This window comes from Echeneis naucrates, chromosome 6, assembly GCF_900963305.1.
Source record: "Echeneis naucrates chromosome 6, fEcheNa1.1, whole genome shotgun sequence".
In the NCBI taxonomy this organism is placed as follows: domain Eukaryota; kingdom Metazoa; phylum Chordata; class Actinopteri; order Carangiformes; family Echeneidae; genus Echeneis; species Echeneis naucrates.
Genome location: NC_042516.1, coordinates 24,542,794 through 24,560,825, shown reverse-complemented (window position 1 = coordinate 24,560,825; position 18,032 = coordinate 24,542,794). Strand labels below are relative to the sequence as shown.

General features: G+C 50.1%; 2 protein-coding genes across 2 annotated transcripts; both read right to left on the bottom strand.

Moving 5' to 3' along the window:
* Window positions 1-1,048: 1,048 nt before the first annotated feature.
* Window positions 1,049-10,879, bottom strand: LOC115044464 (thrombospondin-3a-like). The gene is made up of 23 exons (XM_029503479.1): window positions 10,266-10,879; window positions 9,220-9,426; window positions 8,632-8,885; window positions 8,184-8,286; window positions 8,047-8,073; window positions 7,889-7,971; window positions 5,893-5,944; window positions 5,661-5,809; window positions 5,237-5,374; window positions 5,082-5,156; window positions 4,856-5,008; window positions 4,651-4,761; window positions 4,125-4,232; window positions 3,887-4,046; window positions 3,640-3,758; window positions 3,452-3,504; window positions 3,193-3,374; window positions 2,913-3,091; window positions 2,734-2,782; window positions 2,440-2,636; window positions 2,194-2,366; window positions 1,683-1,822; window positions 1,049-1,566 (listed from the first exon to the last, which is right to left on the bottom strand). The coding sequence occupies exons 1-23, from the start codon at window positions 10,357-10,359 to the stop codon at window positions 1,505-1,507; spliced, it is 2,868 nt and encodes a 955-aa protein (XP_029359339.1). The 5' UTR covers window positions 10,360-10,879; the 3' UTR covers window positions 1,049-1,504.
* A 320-nt stretch (window positions 10,880-11,199) lies between these two features.
* mtx1a (metaxin 1a) lies at window positions 11,200-17,599 on the bottom strand. Its single transcript, XM_029504699.1, has 8 exons — window positions 17,506-17,599; window positions 14,884-14,953; window positions 14,711-14,790; window positions 13,524-13,616; window positions 13,263-13,445; window positions 12,271-12,347; window positions 11,781-11,938; window positions 11,200-11,616 (listed from the first exon to the last, which is right to left on the bottom strand). The coding sequence occupies exons 1-8, from the start codon at window positions 17,584-17,586 to the stop codon at window positions 11,387-11,389; spliced, it is 972 nt and encodes a 323-aa protein (XP_029360559.1). The 5' UTR covers window positions 17,587-17,599; the 3' UTR covers window positions 11,200-11,386.
* Between the last annotated feature and the right edge of the window lie 433 nt (window positions 17,600-18,032).

The window sequence follows — 18,032 nt, the reverse complement described above, 5'->3', positions numbered from 1 at the left end:
GTTGGTTTGAAAGAGTTTGGTTTTAAAGAAGCAGGTCAGGGAACCCTGATGAAGTGTTCATATAGAATGAAATATGAAACTAGTGGAACTTTAATCTTCTCTCGGGCCGAGATGAGACACATTAAAGTTGATGTTCTACCACTGAACAGAACATCAGAAGAACTAAGAGCCCCCTCCCGCAGAAGACAGGCAGCAGGGGGCAGCACTGGACCTGGTTGTCCCCTGAGTCTCATTCAGAATACGACCATAGGACCAGGTCCAGGACTAGGGACCCTCTCCTGTCTGTCTGTGTTCAGTACTTTGAATAAAGTTCTGTGTTTGAATGGTGTTGCCCCTAAAGGGGCAGGGGGGCCCCTCCTTGCCTCACTGAGCAGCTCAGCCTTTGTTGGTCCTTATGGGAGGGAGGGGGGTCTGGACCAAAACCAGGACTGACATACTGAGACTGTCCACAGACCAGAGACAGAGCACACAGAGACGGAGGCTGCAGCCGAGGTGAGTGTTCGATTCCCTGCACTGAGACACGCCAGCATCTGTCAGGAGCTGAGTCTGGTTGATCTGAGCAGGAAGAACACAGGAATGTTCTGAACGTTCTCCAGATGTTCTGCCAGCTGTTGTCCCCTGTTTCTGAGCAAATAACGTTTTTTACAAATTGAGATGCTGCGGTTTTTAAATTGATTTTCAGATGAGCCAGTCATCTGACTCTCTGGCTCCTCCCCAAAAGTGACATCATACGATTGGACGGATTTCGTCCGGTGTATTTGTTTCCTCCCGGGGTCGGGCAGGCCCGGGATTAAGTGCACTGTTGTCAAGCTCTCTCCAATATTGCACTTGTCCCGGCCTCCCCGGCTCAGGGGTCGCGACCCTCCACCACCGGACAACAGGACAGTGACCTATGTGGACCTGAGACCAGGTCCCAGACTCTGGTCTGGTTTTTTGCCGTCCAGCAGATCTGAGTCTGAGCTGGAGTGTCCCTGTTTGTGGAGCCGGTAGGTGGGGGCACCTGAGCTGGAGATGATGGAGTCAGTGACGAAACAAAGTGAGATGGTGGAAAAGATGGAGGGTTTATTTCATCACAGATCTGTACACATGGAAACAGGAAACGTTAAAGAAGTTTCTAAATAAAATCCTCATCAAAAACAACATGACCCTTCATCCTGACACTGATCTGATATCAGCGCACTCTTCGGGCTTCTCTGCCTGTTGGCGAGCTACTGCTTCCTCCAACAGCTGTGATTGGCTGTTTGAAGGTGAGATGCATCCTGGGAGTCTCTGTTGACAACTGACTCTCACAAACAAGACTTAAGTCTTCAGGTGCTCCACACCCTCCAGACTGACACGCTGATACCTCCAACACACACACACACACGCACGCACACATGTGACAAGGTCCTCACTATGTAGCATTTACAAGTACACACACACACACAGTCAAACTGGACAGAGGACGTCTAGACAGAGATGTGTTGTGTGTCTGTGTGTGTGCGTCTCAGTCTGTCTGCAGCGCTCAGACCTGGATGTGCATCAGAACTTGTTTACGATGAGACTGGAAATCCTCTGGCACCGTGTCTGAAACAACCAAGCAGTGAAAGGATGAATGGCCATTACCATGACAACAGCACATCACCTTTCACATCCACTCACAGGAATACACGTGAACTTATGACACAGTCCTGTGCTCGTACCGTTACACCTGTAGCGCAGGTTGGACCAGATAATGTTTTCTTGGGAGAAGCAGAAGACGCCGAGTCGGCCTCCTCTCATCGATGTGTCAATCACAACGCCAGAGTCCGCCACCAGGTCTGTGCCCTCATACAGCTTTACCCTGAAACACAAAGGGACACATGGACTCACAAACCAAATGCTCCTCAGAGTAAAGACAGGAACACGCCTCCTGTATGTGTGTTGGTCATGTGACCTGCTTGGAACCCGTCTGGCGCCTTCCCCTCCCATTTGCATATCAACGGTCGCTGGGGGTAATTCTTTCAGGGCTTTGGTCGTTATGGAGACAAGTACAATGGAGAACAGAAGGCCGGAGCCAAAGAGACGTTTGTGACAAGAAAGAATGTGGGAAAATGAAAAGACAGAGCTGCAGGCTGGGAGAGGACACAGAGGACTACTGTACCTAGCCCCCCACCCCCTTCATGAGTTGTGGGTGTGGTCTATGTCGACCAGGTATGGGGGCCGTGGTCTTACCTGATGTACCCGACCTGGGGCCGGTGGCTCAGGTGCCAGCGATACGAGGTCTTGTCCCTCCAGCCTTGGTTCCTCGGGTCCTTCCAGAGCAGTGTCACCTCTCCAGGTGTGTCCCCCGTGTGCCACAGGGCATTCCTCAGGAACTCACCTGGTCCGGTCCGAGACTTCACCGCCTGCAGGACCAGGAGGACAGAGTCAGCTCAGATGGCCGAACTGAGCCAGTCTCAGGTGTGGAGGGGGGCTGACCTTGAGCTGAAGGGCGGGCTGTGCGTTGGCTCTGAAGGGGAGGGATTGCCAGTATGTCTGCTCCGTCTGCTTCCACATCACCACGTAGAAGCTGGATGAGTCCTGGTATCCGAAGATGAAGCCGGCATAGTCGTCGTCCGTCACAGTGTTGACATGGAATGTCCCCTCAAAGTCGACACCGTTAAATGCTGTGTAACCTGCACACAGACATGGAGACAGTCTACACTAGGACCGGGATCAGGACAATGACCAGGATCGAGGTGGTGTAAAAAACATGTAAATGAGAATACGAACCCACAGCAAGACCAGGATCGCTGTTCATGGTCTGAACGATCTCCATGCCCTAAGAAGAACATGACCACTGGTCAGTGACATCACCGGGGGCGGAGTCTAACAGCAGGTGCTGCAGAACCAGAAACACACTGCATATGGGACCTAACCTATCCTGGACCAACCACAGTGGGGGGGTTCACCTGATTCAGCACCACCCAGTTGGGGTCGATCTGGGCGTCACCCTCTGGGTCCAGGATGACGGTCTGATAGGCTCTGAAGTCCGTCAGTGTGACCTCAGCGCTCTCTGGACACACGTCAATCAGATCCAAAACGGCATCATTGTCAAAGTCGTTCTCACAGACGTCTCCAATGCCGTTCACTGAGACAGACAGGTAAAGACAGAGGGGTACGATCAGTGGATAAGGACAGCCCACAGTCAGGGGGTGTGGCTATGGCGTAAGAGCTAGAAGCGTCCGTTACTGTCAGAGTCTTTCTGGTTAGGGTTGACAATGAGACGGCAGTTGTCGTAGTCATCTAGGACGCCGTCGTTGTCGTCGTCATGGTCGCAGTCGTCACCGAGGCCGTCATTGTCAGAGTCCAGCTGAGAGCTGTTGGGTATGTCTGGACAATTGTCTCTGCTGTCCTGGAGACCATCTCCATCCCTGAGAGGACACACAGGAAGTGATCAAGTGGGTTCAAAGTGATGACATCACAGGGACGAGTGTGTTTGATCACATACGTGTCCTGGTTGGTGTCACAGACGTCTCCCACCAGGTCGTTGTCCACATCAGTCTGAGAGGACAGGAGACAATCATGAGGACACGTGACCTCTGACCTGTCAGTGTCAAACATTCAACAACAGAGAACTACAGAATAATCTGGAGGGCCAGATGGGGGGAGGCCGGTCCAGACCAGGTGACCTCTGACCTGCATGGGGTTACTGAGCTCAGGGCAGCTGTCACAGGCGTCTCCCACTCCATCTCTGTCTCTGTCCGTCTGCATCGGGTTTGGGACCTTTGGACAGTTGTCAAGCACGTTGGGAATACCTGAACACACACAGACATATCATGGCGGGACTCACCTGTGATGGAGGTTAAGGGTGGTTTGGCAGGTGCATGCTGGGAAATGACAGAAACAGAAACATGAAAAAGGACAGATCAGCAGTTGCAATGACCATCCCCGTCGATGTCCTGGTCGCAGGCATCCCCCTGTCCGTTGCTGTCGGTGTCCTTCTGGTCACTGTTGGGGACGTTGGGACAGTTGTCACAGGCATCCCCAAACGAATCACTGTCTGAATTCTGCTGGTCTTTGTTAGGAACCAATCGGCAGTTATCCTGAGGAGCAGAGGACACATGGTCACATGGCCGCTGTTTGATCTGACTTCAAGCCCCGCCCCCGGCATGGCGTCTCACCTCCACGTTCTTGATGCTGTCTCCATCAGCGTCCTCATCACACTGGTCACCAATCCCATCGCTGTCGGCGTCCTCCTGACCGGAGTTAGGAGTGAACACACAGTTGTCCTGGTGAACAGACACACACACACACTAGATTCAGAATAGTTTTATTGCCAGGTATGTGTAAACATTCAACGAATTTGACTCCAGTGTTTCAAACTTCGACAAGCGAAAGACAGAGATAAAAAATTAAACAAAAAAATAAAAAGGAAATATATTTAGTATTTGCAGAGGAATATTGTACAATAGTGCAGTAATGTGCAAATGTTCATGAGGTTGTCACCAACAGCATGACATCATGTTATAGTTGTACACTGGTCCTTAACGTTCATGCTGACTGTGTTGTTAATAAACATCCCGTCTCTCACTCATTCACAAATAAACAATCAAGTGACACCTTTTACTCTGAAGTGTTTGCACTTTAGTATTAATAATGTATTATCAATAACACTGTGTTGTTGTTGTGTGACTGAATGTTTCTGACCTGTTTACAGTGTTTCTCATTGTCGATGCAGGGAAGGGACCGGTCTGGGTATCCATCGATGTCTGTGTCCACTCCACAGGTGTTACCATTACCTGCCCACCCTACATTACACTGCACAGACACACACACACACGCATGTACACCTTTTTGTAATTATGATGTCACAGACATGGTGTCCCATGATTGGCCCAGGAGGCGTCCTCACCCTACAGGACACCTCCCCGTTCCTCTCCATGGTGCAATGGGCGTTGGTGTCACATGGGTTAAAGGTCAACGCAGCACATGACTTCCTGGGGAAGCAACCTGATGTCTGGTTACCGTGGAAACCAGGTCTGCAGCCACCACACTTATAAGAACCCTGAGACCAGAAAGAGGGTCAGAGCTGTCAATCAGAAGGTCAGTTGACTGTTTCCATGGCGACAGAGACTCACCACAGTGTTGATGCAGACAGAGTTGGAGACACAGGCGTCAGGTAGATCCACACACTCATCGATGTCGACACACTCCTGAGGACACACGGTCTTGTCATGAAAACACAACCCAGTGTGAATGAGTGAGTGTGTGTGTGTGTGTGTCTGTGTCTGACCTGTTTGTGTGTCTTGGCGTAGTCCAGTCCAGTTCCAGCCAATGGCGCCCCCCACAGTCCCGGAGGACAGGGCTGACAGCTGAACCCCCCCACAGTGTTGACACAGGCTCCAGGAGAGAAACATGGCTGCAGCTCACACTGAGGGACACACACCTGACTCACTATCAATGCGTTGGCTTTGTGTTGTTGTGATTGTGAAGCACTTGTTGGTTGTTATTTTAGTTCCAGTCGGTCTGCTTTGTTGTTTTTGCATGATTGCGACATTGTCATTTTATTGTATTGGTTGTTGTGTAGTTGTTGATGCATAATTGTAGTGTAGGTTTTGTTTTATTTCACTTGTTGTATAATTGTTATGCCATTGTCATTTTGTTGTGTAGTTGTCATGTATTCGTGGTTTAGTAACTGTGGTGTAGTTGTGGTGCACCTCGTCCACATCCTGACAGTGCGTCCCGTTGCCTGTCGTCCCTGCGGGACACGGTCCGCAGGTGTAACCAGGGAACTGCAGACTGTCCATGCAGGACACTCCTTTGTGACAGGGATTCGGAGAGCAGCGGGAACGAGGCTCATGGAAGCCTGTGAGGACAGAGTGTCTTCAATCAGGTCCTCAGACACAGAGACAGGTGTTTGGATAGCAGGACAAAGACCTGGGGACTCACCACAAACCTGACACTCCAGGATGGTGTTCCGTATCAGGGACATTTCCTTCACCTGAGGACAAGACCACCAGTCAGCTCTGCAGGTACATCCACTCACCTGTCCCCCGATGTTTCACCTGTTCCCTGAAATCTCACCTGTCCCCTGATGTTTCACCTGTCCCCTGAAGTCTCACCTGTCCCCCGATGTTTCACCTGTCCCCTGAAGTCTCACCTGTCCCCCGATGTTTCACCTGTCCCCCAATGTTTCACCTGTCCCCCGATGTTTCACCTGTCCCCCAATGTCTCACCTGTTCCCTGAAGTCTCACCTGTCCCCCGATGTCTCACCTGTTCCCCAATGTCTCACCTGTCCCCTGAAGTCTCACCTGTCCCTGATGTTTCACCTGTCCCCTGAAGTCTCACCTGTCCCCCGATGTTTCACCTGTCCCCCGATGTTTCACCTGTCCCCTGAAGTCTCACCTGTCCCCCGATGTTTCACCTGTCCCCCGATGTTTCACCTGTCCCCTGAAGTCTCCCCTGTCCCCCGATGTTTCACCTGTCCCCCAATGTTTCACCTGTCCCCCGATGTTTCACCTGTCCCCCAATGTCTCACCTGTTCCCTGAAGTCTCACCTGTCCCCCGATGTCTCACCTGTTCCCCAATGTCTCACCTGTCCCCTGAAGTCTCACCTGTCCCCCGAAGTCTCACCTGTCCCCCGATGTCTCACCTGTCCCCCGAAGTCTCACCTGTCCCCTGAAGTCTCACCTGTCCCCCGATGTCTCACCTGTTCCCTGAAGTCTCACCTGTCCCCTGATGTTTCACCTGTCCCCCGATGTTTCACCTGTTCCCTGAAGTCTCACCTGTCCCCCGAAGTCTCACCTGTCCCCTGAAGTCTCACCTGTCCTCCGATGTTTCACCTGTTCCCTGAAGTCTCACCTGTCCCCTGATGTTTCACCTGTTCCCGGAGGTCTCACCTGTCCCCTGATGTTTCACCTGTTCCCTGAAGTCTCACCTGTCCCCCGATGTCTCACCTGTCCCCCGATGTTTCACCTGTCCCCCGATGTTTCACCTGTCCCCCGATGTTTCACCTGTCCCCTGAAGTCTCCCCTGTCCCCCGATGTTTCACCTGTTCCCTGATGTTTCACCTGTTCCCTGAAATCTCACCTGTCCTCCGATGTTTCACCTGTCCCCCGATGTCTCACCTGTTCCCCAATGTCTCACCTGTTCCCTGATGTTTCACCTGTTCCCTGAAGTCTCACATGTCCCCCGATGTCTCACCTGTTCCCCGATGTTTCACCTGTCCCCTGAAGTCTCACCTGTCCCCCGAAGTCTCACCTGTCCCCTGAAGTCTCACCTGTCCCCTGAAGTCTCACCTGTCCCCTGAAGTCTCACCTGTCCCCTGATGTTTCACCTGTTCCCTGAGGTCTCACCTGTCCCCTGAAGTTTCACCTGTCCCCCGAAGTCTCACCTGTCCCCCGATGTCTCACCTGTTCCCCGATGTTTCACCTGTCCCCTGAAGTCTCACCTGTCCCCCGATGTTTCACCTGTTCCCTGATGTTTCACCTGTTCCCTGAAATCTCACCTGTCCCCTGATGTTTTACCTGTCCCCTGAAGTCTCCCCTGTCCCCCGATGTTTCACCTTTCCCCCAATGTTTCACCTGTCCCCCGATGTTTCACCTGTCCCCCAATGTCTCACCTGTTCCCTGAAGTCTCACCTGTCCCCTGATGTTTCACCTGTCCCCCGATGTTTCACCTGTTCCCTGAAGCCTCACCTGTCCCCCGAAGTCTCACCTGTCCCCTGAAGTCTCACCTGTCCTCCGATGTTTCACCTGTTCCCTGAAGTCTCACCTGTCCCCCGATGTCTCACCTGTTCCCTGATGTTTCACCTGTCCCCTGAAGTCTCACCTGTCCCCCGATGTCTCACCTGTTCCCTGATGTTTCACCTGTCCCCTGAAGTCTCACCTGTCCCCTGATGTTTCACCTGTTCCCTGAAGTCTCACCTGTCCCCCGATGTCTCACCTGTTCCCTGATGTCCTGGCGCAGCTCTCCCAGGATCTGGTTGAAGATAATGAGCTGACCAATCAGAGCCTTGGTGTGATCACCTAAGGGATGTGATTGGTGAGTGAGATCAGAGTGATCAGCTCATTATTGATCAGTATCAGGTATGTCAGACTCACCAAGGATGGAATTCACGTCCCCACTCACTGCAAAACAACAAATGTGAGTCAAAGGATGACAACGGTCACCCGTCCCCTACTAGAGCCTCACCTGGTCCTTGTCTACCCGAGTACTGGATTACAGTCATGTGTCTCACCTGAGTTGGAGGCAGAGGCGTCTCCTTGGAAGGGGCAGTCAGTCAGAGCTCCAGCTTTGGCCACACTCCCCCCTAGAGCCAGTCTGAGGGACTCCACTGCACCCTGAGATACAGAGGGGACACCAGGCTTGAAACCAGGTCCTTCTGGTGGCACCAGAACCACAAATCTGGTTCAGACTTGAGACCTTATCCTGATTGAGGGGCCAATACTGATTAATTGATTGTTTTCTGAGTGTCCCAATAAAAATAGAGAAGATTGATGGGCGGTGCCTGCGTAGCTGTGACTTCATAAAGGCACAAAAGTCGTGGACCTTGAAACATCATCTGTCTGTAGTTTGATTAATGGCCCAAAATCTTATTTCAGATCCAGGTAAAACTTGATTGTGATAATTCTCATAAATAACCAGACCGAATGGACCAGGTGCTGACAAAAAGGAAGTGGCCTGACCTGCATACGGGCATAGGCCTTTTGCCCGTGTCTGATCTCCACCATCTCGGCCTCCCGGGGCAGAGGCACAAGCAGCGGGAGGCCCTGGCTGGAGTCGGCCAATCTGCAGTTGACGTAGAGCTCCATGTTCATGTTGTCACGTTGAAGACCACCGAGCCTCAGGATGATGGAGTGAATGCGCCCGTCAGCCAGGTTGGCGTTCTGCAGGTTGACGGTGTGGATCTTCCCGTCGGCTCTGACGAAGCGGACCAGGACTGGAGGAGGAGCAGAGTCAGACTCATGAAAAGATCAACCAGAGGTAAGGGGTTTGTCCCTGCTCAGCCACCGTACAGACCCGGGCCAGGACATCGGGAAACAAAGTTAACGGAGAGCAGAAGAAACAGAGGGAAGGAGGATCGATGATATCATCAGGTAACTCACCTGTCATCAAACCATGGATCCCTCCGCTGCTCAAAGTAGTCCCTGAACATCTGCTGAAAATCTGCTGATTATTACACATCAGCTGCTGCATGGATTACTTCCTTCCTCACCTCCCCCTTCTTTCCTTACGTCCTCCCCTTCCTATCTGACATTAAAATGTCCACCAACCTTTATTGATCTTCCCCATGATGGCGACCTCCAGGTACTTCCTGTTGTCCTGTTTGCTGTAGAGACCCAGCAGGACTCCACCCAACTTTGCTGGCAACCGCAAAGTTGAAACCACGTAGACGTCACTGAGCGCACTCAGACCACCAGAAAGCTTTTCCACTGCTGCTACACTTTGTCTGGAGTCCTGAAGACTCAACACGTCAATCACTGAGGAGGAGGAGGAGGAGGAATACAAAAGAGGAGGAGGGGGAAGAGGAAGAGAGAGAAGAGGAGGAGGACGAGAGAAGAGGAGGAGGAGGGGGAGGAGGAAAAGAGAGAAGAGGAGGAAGACAAAAGAGGAGGAGGGGGAAGAGGAAGAGAGAGGAGGAGGAGGGGGAGGAGGAAAAGAGAGAAGAGGAGGAGGAGGAAGAGAGAGAAGAGGAGGGGGGGGAGGAGGAAGAGAGAGAAGAGGAGGAGGGGGAGGAGGAAGAGAGAGAAGAGGAGGAAGACAAAAGAGGAGGAGGGGGAAGAGGAAGAGAGAGAAGAGGAGGAGGGGGAAGAGGAAGAGAGAGAAGAGGAGGAGGGGGAGGAGGAAGAGAGAGGAGGAGGAGGGGGAGGAGGAGGACGAGAGAAGAGCAGGAAGAGGGGGAGGAGGAGGAAGAGAGATGAATTTCTTCATCAGGATCTGGATCCTGTTGGACCAAGGGAGTTCTGCAGTCTGACTGAATCCACATCAACAGAAACAGAAACATTGATTATTGACTGACTGATCACTGAGTGAGTGTGAGGGGGGAGGAGTCTCTCTAACACAGACCAGTGGTGGACACACTGTTGCTATGGTTACAAGTGATGTTGACATGGATCAGGTCTCTGGTCTCCGGAACTGATCCGGATCTGGTCCTCTAACAGAACCAGGCTCCTGATACCAGTTAACAATTAGACAAACATAATCAGACTAATTCATAAAGAACATCGAATTATCTGAAACTTTCAGAACGCACACACACATTTATGAACTGGTCTTTTCCCGCCTCTGGTTCCAGTCATGGACTTAGAACAGGTCTTACCTTGGACATCCGGTCCGCCCGGGACTCCAGCCGTGAGGTAAGCCCGCAGGACTGAGACCAGGACTGGGACCAGGACCGGAACGTACCAGCCCATGTCTGAGAACTGCCGCCGAAACTGGACACACGAAGACGATCCGGATTGAGGAGATTCGGGACAGAGTGGCGTTCCGACCGGGACCAGATTTTGTGCTGGGACCTGGAGCACAGCGGACCGAGACAGATCTCCAGCGGGATCCGGATCGAAGAGAAATTAAGTCCGGAGAACGGGGAGAACCTGATCCAGATCGACCAAGAACCGACCGACTAACGGACCGAGCCAAACTGCTGCTGCTGGCGCGCGCTCAACTCTCCTCAGGAAGGATCGAGCGCGCGAACACTCATTCACATAAAGCGCGCGACCAGAGAAGAGAGGGGCGGGGGGCTCCTGAGGAGGATCACCTCACCGGAAACTGGTCTGCAGCAGGTCCTGGGGAGGGCGGGGCCACACCTGGACACTAACCTGAGGCTGCAGGTGTGTGGGAGGAGCCACTGAAGAACCAGAACCAAACAGATTGGGTTCGGCTGAAGTCCAGCTGGGTGACTGCCCTCTGCTGGTTTCTGAAGGACTGAGTAAAAATCCTCAGACATTAAATCAGTGGAACAGCAGCTCTGTTTGTTTGGGCTTCTGGAGCGTTGCCATGGAAACTGTGTTTAACAGCAGGTGTGGGGGTGCCCCCCCCCCCCTTTAGACTGAGATCCACAAACTGTTTCCAGATCAGCGCGGAAAAACCCAGACCAGGATTCCTGAGTGATGGCATCATGAGCAACTGGATCTCCCCAGAGTCCAGAGACCTGGTCAGGGGGAGGAGACTGGGGGGGGGCAATTTCTTCAACTGCTGCTCTGTTCTTCTCATAGCCCCCCCCCTCAGCTCAGAAAATCAGACATCAGTTTGTTTCATTTGTGGTTTATTGTTATTGTCATGTGATCGTTCTGACCTTTGACCTCTAAGAGAAACTCAAACAGTTCAGTAGAGTTTAAAGTGATGGTGACGAAACCACCTAATCTCTCTCTCTTGACAGTAAAACATCCTCAACTCTCACTTCTGTCCTTGAAGTCCCACAGTGCCCTTGGGCCACCGTACTCAGCCTTCCTCCTCGTGGTCATTTGGCCCAATGGGCTGCACGTCTGGCGGTTCCTCAAGCGCCTCCTGCTGGACATGCTGGATGGACACCATGCCGGTCAGGAGGGCGTAGCTCAGCATGGCGCCAAGAGCCACCAGAGCCGACAGGAACTGCTTCTGCCGCTTGTTGGGGACGTGGTCGAAATCTCCGGCTTCAGGCTGAGGTGACATCTTCTGACTGGAGCTGCTCTCTGAAAAACACAATGGAGGATATCAGCCGCTGTTTAAAAGAACGATAACCAAGATTCATTTACTCAGAAAAAAAGAAAGCCCCCCCCAAGACTTTGACTCCACAATCTCTAAAAACCACTAAATAAAGTTTTGCACTTTATTCTGAAAGGGTGCACTGCATCACCTCGGCCATCCCGAGGGAAGTAGAGCAGCAGAATGTTGGTACAGAAGTTGGCGAGGTTGTCCAAGGACTTCAGATGCTGCTGCAGTTTCCCATTGGGCAGTTTGGACTTCAGGACGGGCGCCAAGTGACCAAACACGTAGGCGTCCAGAGACGAAGGCCTGAGAAGGGAATATGTTTTACTGTCAGGTTTTTGCTCAAACACAACAATTACCATCCGCTGGGTTTTGTCTTTATGTTAAATAAAAAAATACCAGTGTATTCTGCAGAGTCATGTGACCCACGCCCAACTCCTGCAGATTACAGATGTTAACCTTGTTGAGCTGAGCCTGAATCAGACCAGCTTCTGGTCCATACAGATGCTTCTTCAGATGTTGAACCTCTGTGAGGTCGTTCACATCTGGAAAGTCCAAGTCTACATCTTTGACTAAGCAGTTCTGGAAACCCTGAATCCTGAAGGATCCTTTCCAGGCCAGAATCTGGGTGAACTTACGAGTCTCCAAAGAAGAACTTGTGTGAGCCGAGTCTCTGAGACAGGAGGTTCATACACTCTGCAGCGTCACGGTACAACTGAAACACACAAACGGTAAAAACTGTTTTTGATTGGCAGTCATTCAATTGAATAATCAACAACATCTGGACAGACGGATCCAGACCTCTGAATCATGGACGGTGGCTGTGACCCAGACAATCTATTCTCCTGATGGTAAGACCCAGGTCTCTAGACTGTCTCCAGACCTGAGCTCCACTGAGGGCAGACTCAGTATTGTGTTTGCCCCATCAGGTGTCTCTTCTTTAATGAGTCCCTGTTCACGCCTTTATAGGTGAGACTGGCATCTTGGTTGGTCAGTTGTGGTCTTTTGCTCTCTTTTGAGCCGCAAACACCAGAAATGTCAGGACACGTAAGGAGCTGGAGCTCTACTGTTTGGCCACATTTGTTTCGATGCGACACTTTTACGAGGCTGTCGACTTCTGGAGCTGCAGTCGTTATGAGGCAGCAATTTGGTGTCTGGTGTGTTTCCTCATTCATACAGTTTCCAGTTTTCTGCTCGAGAAATTGACAGTCTTTATTCGTAATCCCCTCCTAGGAGGAGCAGCTGAAGTTTCTGGACTCAGACTCTGTGTAATGTTGTCATGTTTTATTTATGAGCAGGAGGCGGAGCTGCTGATGGAGTTTCACACCAACAGGAACATTGTTGTTTAACTACTGTTTCCTGGGAACTGTGTGACCTTTGACCTGGACAGATCTTTCCATACCAGCAGTTTTCCAAGAGAAAGATCCACTGGAGGGTTTTTTCCATTCCCTGTAAACTTTCTCCAACTGCTACAAGGAGTAGCCTGAACACATGGAAACAATATCTGCTCTGAGTGGAAAAGTGTGGAGCTGCTGGATGTTCTGAGGCTCCTGCAGCCGCTCAGACTCTGGTTTGGTGACGAGGTTTTAGTTTTGGTCTTGTCTCCATTATCAGGATGATTCCCGCTCACCTCCTTCTCCAGCTCCTCTCCAGCCTCCAGACTATCATCTCCTCGCAGCAGCCGAAGCTTTTCCAACTGCTGGCGCTGCATTCGTCCAGGCAGGAAGAAGTTCAGTGGGAACGGCATGTGCTCAGCGTACCAGCGTCGAGTCACATCCACGTAGTTCTTCGGCTCAACCCAGAACATGTAGATCTACCAAACACAAGACACACGGTAAACACAGGAAAAGTCAATAGTGTCGTTCATTGAGCAGTGGTGTCTCCATCTCACCAGAGCAGGCGCCAGTTTCTCCTCCATCAGGGAGATGAAGGCCAAGCTGTCGGCGCCTTCCTTTGCCGAAAGGTCAAAGTCTGCATTGTATTTCTGAAAAACACAAACCAGCACCTCCTAAAATTCAACAGATCAGGTGAAGAATAAGAGCTGATCCTGGATCCCTAAACCTGGTCTGAGAACTTCAGGGTCACACACAAAAGACAACGTGCATCATAAACAACACTGATGAACCCAACTCCCTCGACTGTATTTCCTCAGGAAGGAAGACGACCTTTAGCTTTGGATAAAGGAAACATGAAAAGCACTCTCAGTAGAATCTGGTAAGATCAGCATCATCCAGGTCCAGAAGCTGGAGTGTGTGCCTTTGTTCTGTCTGTTCGTCACTCCTTCACATGTTGGCTTTGAGGGCTAACTCTTCTTTTTTTGACTGAGAAGTTAGAGCTAGGTTCAGTCCATCTGTGTGTGTGTCTGTGTCTGCTGGAGCTTTATGGGTCTTAAACCACTTCCCTGTGTCCTCATTACTGAGAAATGACAGCAGCTTTTCTGAAGTGAAGCATGCTGGGATAAAACTGCTGCTGAAGATTCTGTGACAAACAGCTGATTGTCCTCTGATCTGCAGGAACGCCAATAATGAAGAAGAATAAGCAGACACGTCTGACCACAGTTAATGTGTTAGTGTGAATCCAGCACGTCTCTGTCGCTGTGGTTACTGACCAACCACCGCAGCATGAAGGCACCAAGCATGCTGGGTAATGATTTCCAGCTGCCTGTTAAATGAAGCGGAGGGCAGTGATTGGCTGAGGAGCTGGAATGCTACTGAGGGGAATGTGGGTCAGAGGTCGAGCTCTGCCTCCGTTAACCTGTTTCCTGTCTGTTACATGTGGTGGTCACGAGATGATGATGTCACACTGAGGCTGACCTTTAACCCCTGCAAGGAAAACGTCATTGTTTGATCCTGTTGGACATTTGTGTCACTGTAAAATTACTTCCTGTGATTCAGGTGAAATGTCACAGGTAAAGGTGAAGAAAGGGACTTTCGATCACCTGGTTTGTCCTGAACCTGCTGAAACTGCTGCACATGTGCAATCTGGTTCATGAATCTGATCTTTAGGAACTCAATCTAAAACATTAAACTAAGTTCATGGTGATGATTTCATCGATATGATGAAACCTCTGCATTTTACCTGCTTCCTCAGGTGGATGATGATGTCAGAGGGCCTGGACAGAGCATCTTTCTGATTGGTCCTCAAAACAGGAAGTGAACCTTTAAAGACAGACAAGCAGTGAAGAGGAGGATGAAGAAGAGGAGGAGGTGGAGGAAGAGGAAGAGAAAGGAGGGGGGAGGAGAATGGCTCACCACTCGGACTCTTCCAGGGATTGGAGATCTGATGATGTTTCAAAGGAGCTCCAGCAAACTGAGCGTAGGCCTGCAGAAGTCAAAGGTGTGTGTTAATGTTTTCAGTTTCTTCTGAAAAGAACAAACAAAAAATTGTGAGTTCAGTTTTACACTCAGAAGAAATTAGAAAGATTTTCCTCATAAATGTGAATGAAGTCAGAGAGAAACACCCACAACACACACAATACACACAGTGAATACACACTCTTACATAATGGCCTGATGGACAAACAAAACATTGATATTGTTATCATCTATATTTTATAGCCAGAGCCAGAGCCACTCTAATGACAGTCAGCGTTGTATGTAGTGTCTGGGACTTTGACATGTTGCTGCCAGAGATTTTTCCAGACCAGATTCTTCAGAGGTTTGGAAAAACCAGCAGCAGCAGATCAGTGTTTTCCAACCACTGTAGAAGAGAGCCATCATTACCCAGAATGCACTGCTCTCAGATCCCAGGCCAACACCAACATGTTTCAGTCAGGTTTAATGACTGCTTCCCTCAGCGTGGTCTGCAGGCAGAGTCTCAGGACCATTTTAGTCATGAAAACAGTCTGTCTGAGGCCCCAAGGCATTGTGGGTGGCCATGAGTCCAGGATCACACCACATGTTCCACACTTTTTCCTGAATGTGTGTTTGCAGTTGTTAGAAAAGATGTGAATCAGATTAAAAGGCTGCTGTTTGTTTGTCTGTTTACAATCCTGATCAAGAACCGAAAAAACCATGACTTTTAAGATGAATACAGAATCCACCATCTGAAACATGATCAGCAGTTTCCTGCTGATAATTCATCCAGTCAGCCCTTTAAAGATACATTCAGCCTGTTTCCATCTCTTTGTGTTTTTTATCTTTAAAGACTGTTCGCTGGATGATGATTATAATGACAATGAAAATGATGGCGATGATGATTATCATCATCATGATAGTCATGATAATTGTAGGGGAGCTCAGAAAACAAGAGGACACAAAGGGCAGTTAGTCTTTTTGCAGTCTAGGTGACTGAAGGCCAGCTGAGTTTAAAAGCTCCCTGGAGCCTCCTGCTGGTCGCACGAAGAGCTGCACCTCAACATCTGTGATGAACAGATGTGTCAGGGTGACCGCCACGTTGGTCTGGTCTGCAGTTATCCTCCTGTCCTGTCCTGATATTCTCTCATAGGCACTGTAGGTGTTGGTTAGTATGTACGCCACCAGTCTAAGTTCGATTCCCACCCAGGACCTATGCTGCAGGTCATTCCTCTAACTGAATAAAGAGCCAAAAAATAACAGTCATCATCTGACCAGGCTGATCACTGAGCAGCACATGGTCAAACAGTGAGGTCAGAGGCAGGGTTGCCAGATTGGGCAAAAATGGGTTGGTTCGGTGGGTCGGCACTTCAGAGCCTTCTTCCTGCAGCCCGCTGCTCAGCAGGCACACACACACTACAGTTCTGGTTGACTCACAACAGACACTACTTTCAGCTCACTTCACGCACGCCGGGGCCGCACACCCCTCCAACACACCGGATCGCGGGGTTTTCAAATTTAGCTAGCTGACTGACAATAGGCAAAAGCGGGCAAATACATATATAAAAAGAAGTTACAGGAATGAGGTCCAGACTTAATACTACAACGCTGAAGTCCGTGCTCATTTAAAAGATCTCAAAGGTCATGTGTGTATTAGTCCACTAACTCTGGCAGGGACGTTAACACACAAGAACTGCACTGATGTTGTTGACCAATTGTCTGATATACTGAAAGACGAGGCAGGAGCTAAAAGAGGACATCGGTGACTCTCCTGTACATTCACATGGAGTACAAATGACAATGCTGATGAACACGAAGGGATTTGGGACTATGTTCCGGCAGAAAACACCAACTTCTGTCAACACACCAGCGTGACTGAAGGCTGAATATAGTACAGGTCACAAGATGTGGTCAGGACCATTCTTATGATTCTCATGATAATGTACACTGTATTCACCGACCATGTCTCCCTGTCCTCATCCTGCCCGAATCATCACTACCTGCACCGGCACTGAACATCCCGTCCTCCTGGTCTCATCTACCCCTGGACTCTACCCCGGCCTGGTTCTGCCCGAGGGCTCTGCCTCTTACAGGAAGTTTTCCTCCTCATGGGGGGATCTTTAAATCATTTTATAGAGTTTGGTCTAGACCTGCTCTACAAGTTTCTTATGATTTGGGGATTTATAAATAAACCTGATTAGATGTGATCTAACTCTGGGAATACGGTGATTTGGGTAGAGTAGGGAGAGATGAGAGCAGGAGGACGGGATATTCTAAACAGGTGCAGGAAGGAACTTGATGCTGCATGAAGTTCATAGAAATGATGCTGGATGGAACATATTTTGGTCCTGACGGTGTTCTGTAGGTTTAAATCATTCTAACCGGGTCCGTCTGAACCAGCCTGTCCTCCGGTCACGTCAAAGCGACAGTCCGTCCCGTTTTTGGACAAACTGACTGGATTTATGTTGAAGAATCTCCGGTTTGATTAGCTAACACTTGAACCGTCCGTTAAGCCCTGAACTGGGCCGGACCGGACTGTTCCGGTCTGAAGCGGTCCGGTTCGCTGTGTCGGGTACTCACCAGGACCACCAGGCAGTCGGTGCTGACGGACGGTAAGCCCCAGTCTCCTTCCCAGCAGAATAACTCGTCTGGTGCCGCCATCTTCTGCCCGGAAGCTAACACTTCACTCCGGAAGAGAAACTCCCGTCATTACCGTACTCTGCCAAAATAAAAGTCCCATTGTTACCGGATGGTCGGCGACGGGTGAAGTATCGCGATACTTGAAGTTTAAAAACTATAGTGTTTAAAAAGTGTTAAAGTGAAATTCATTTAACGCGAATTGACAAAATTACTGGCTTGTATTCAAAACAGTAAAATCGATTGTCACAGAATGTTCGCATTAAAAAGTTTGGTATTTCTGTAAATGTGTAATTATCTAATAAATCCACTGTTGAATGTCTGACATCCTGTTAGACAGAGAATGTTTTGAGTAACCAAAAATCTCTCTCTCGTGTTATATGATGTGTCAATGATGAAAAAGAACCTCACTGGAGACAGGAAATGGATGTGACCGCACTCTTGTGGTTTCAGGGCTGTTGGTTGGACAA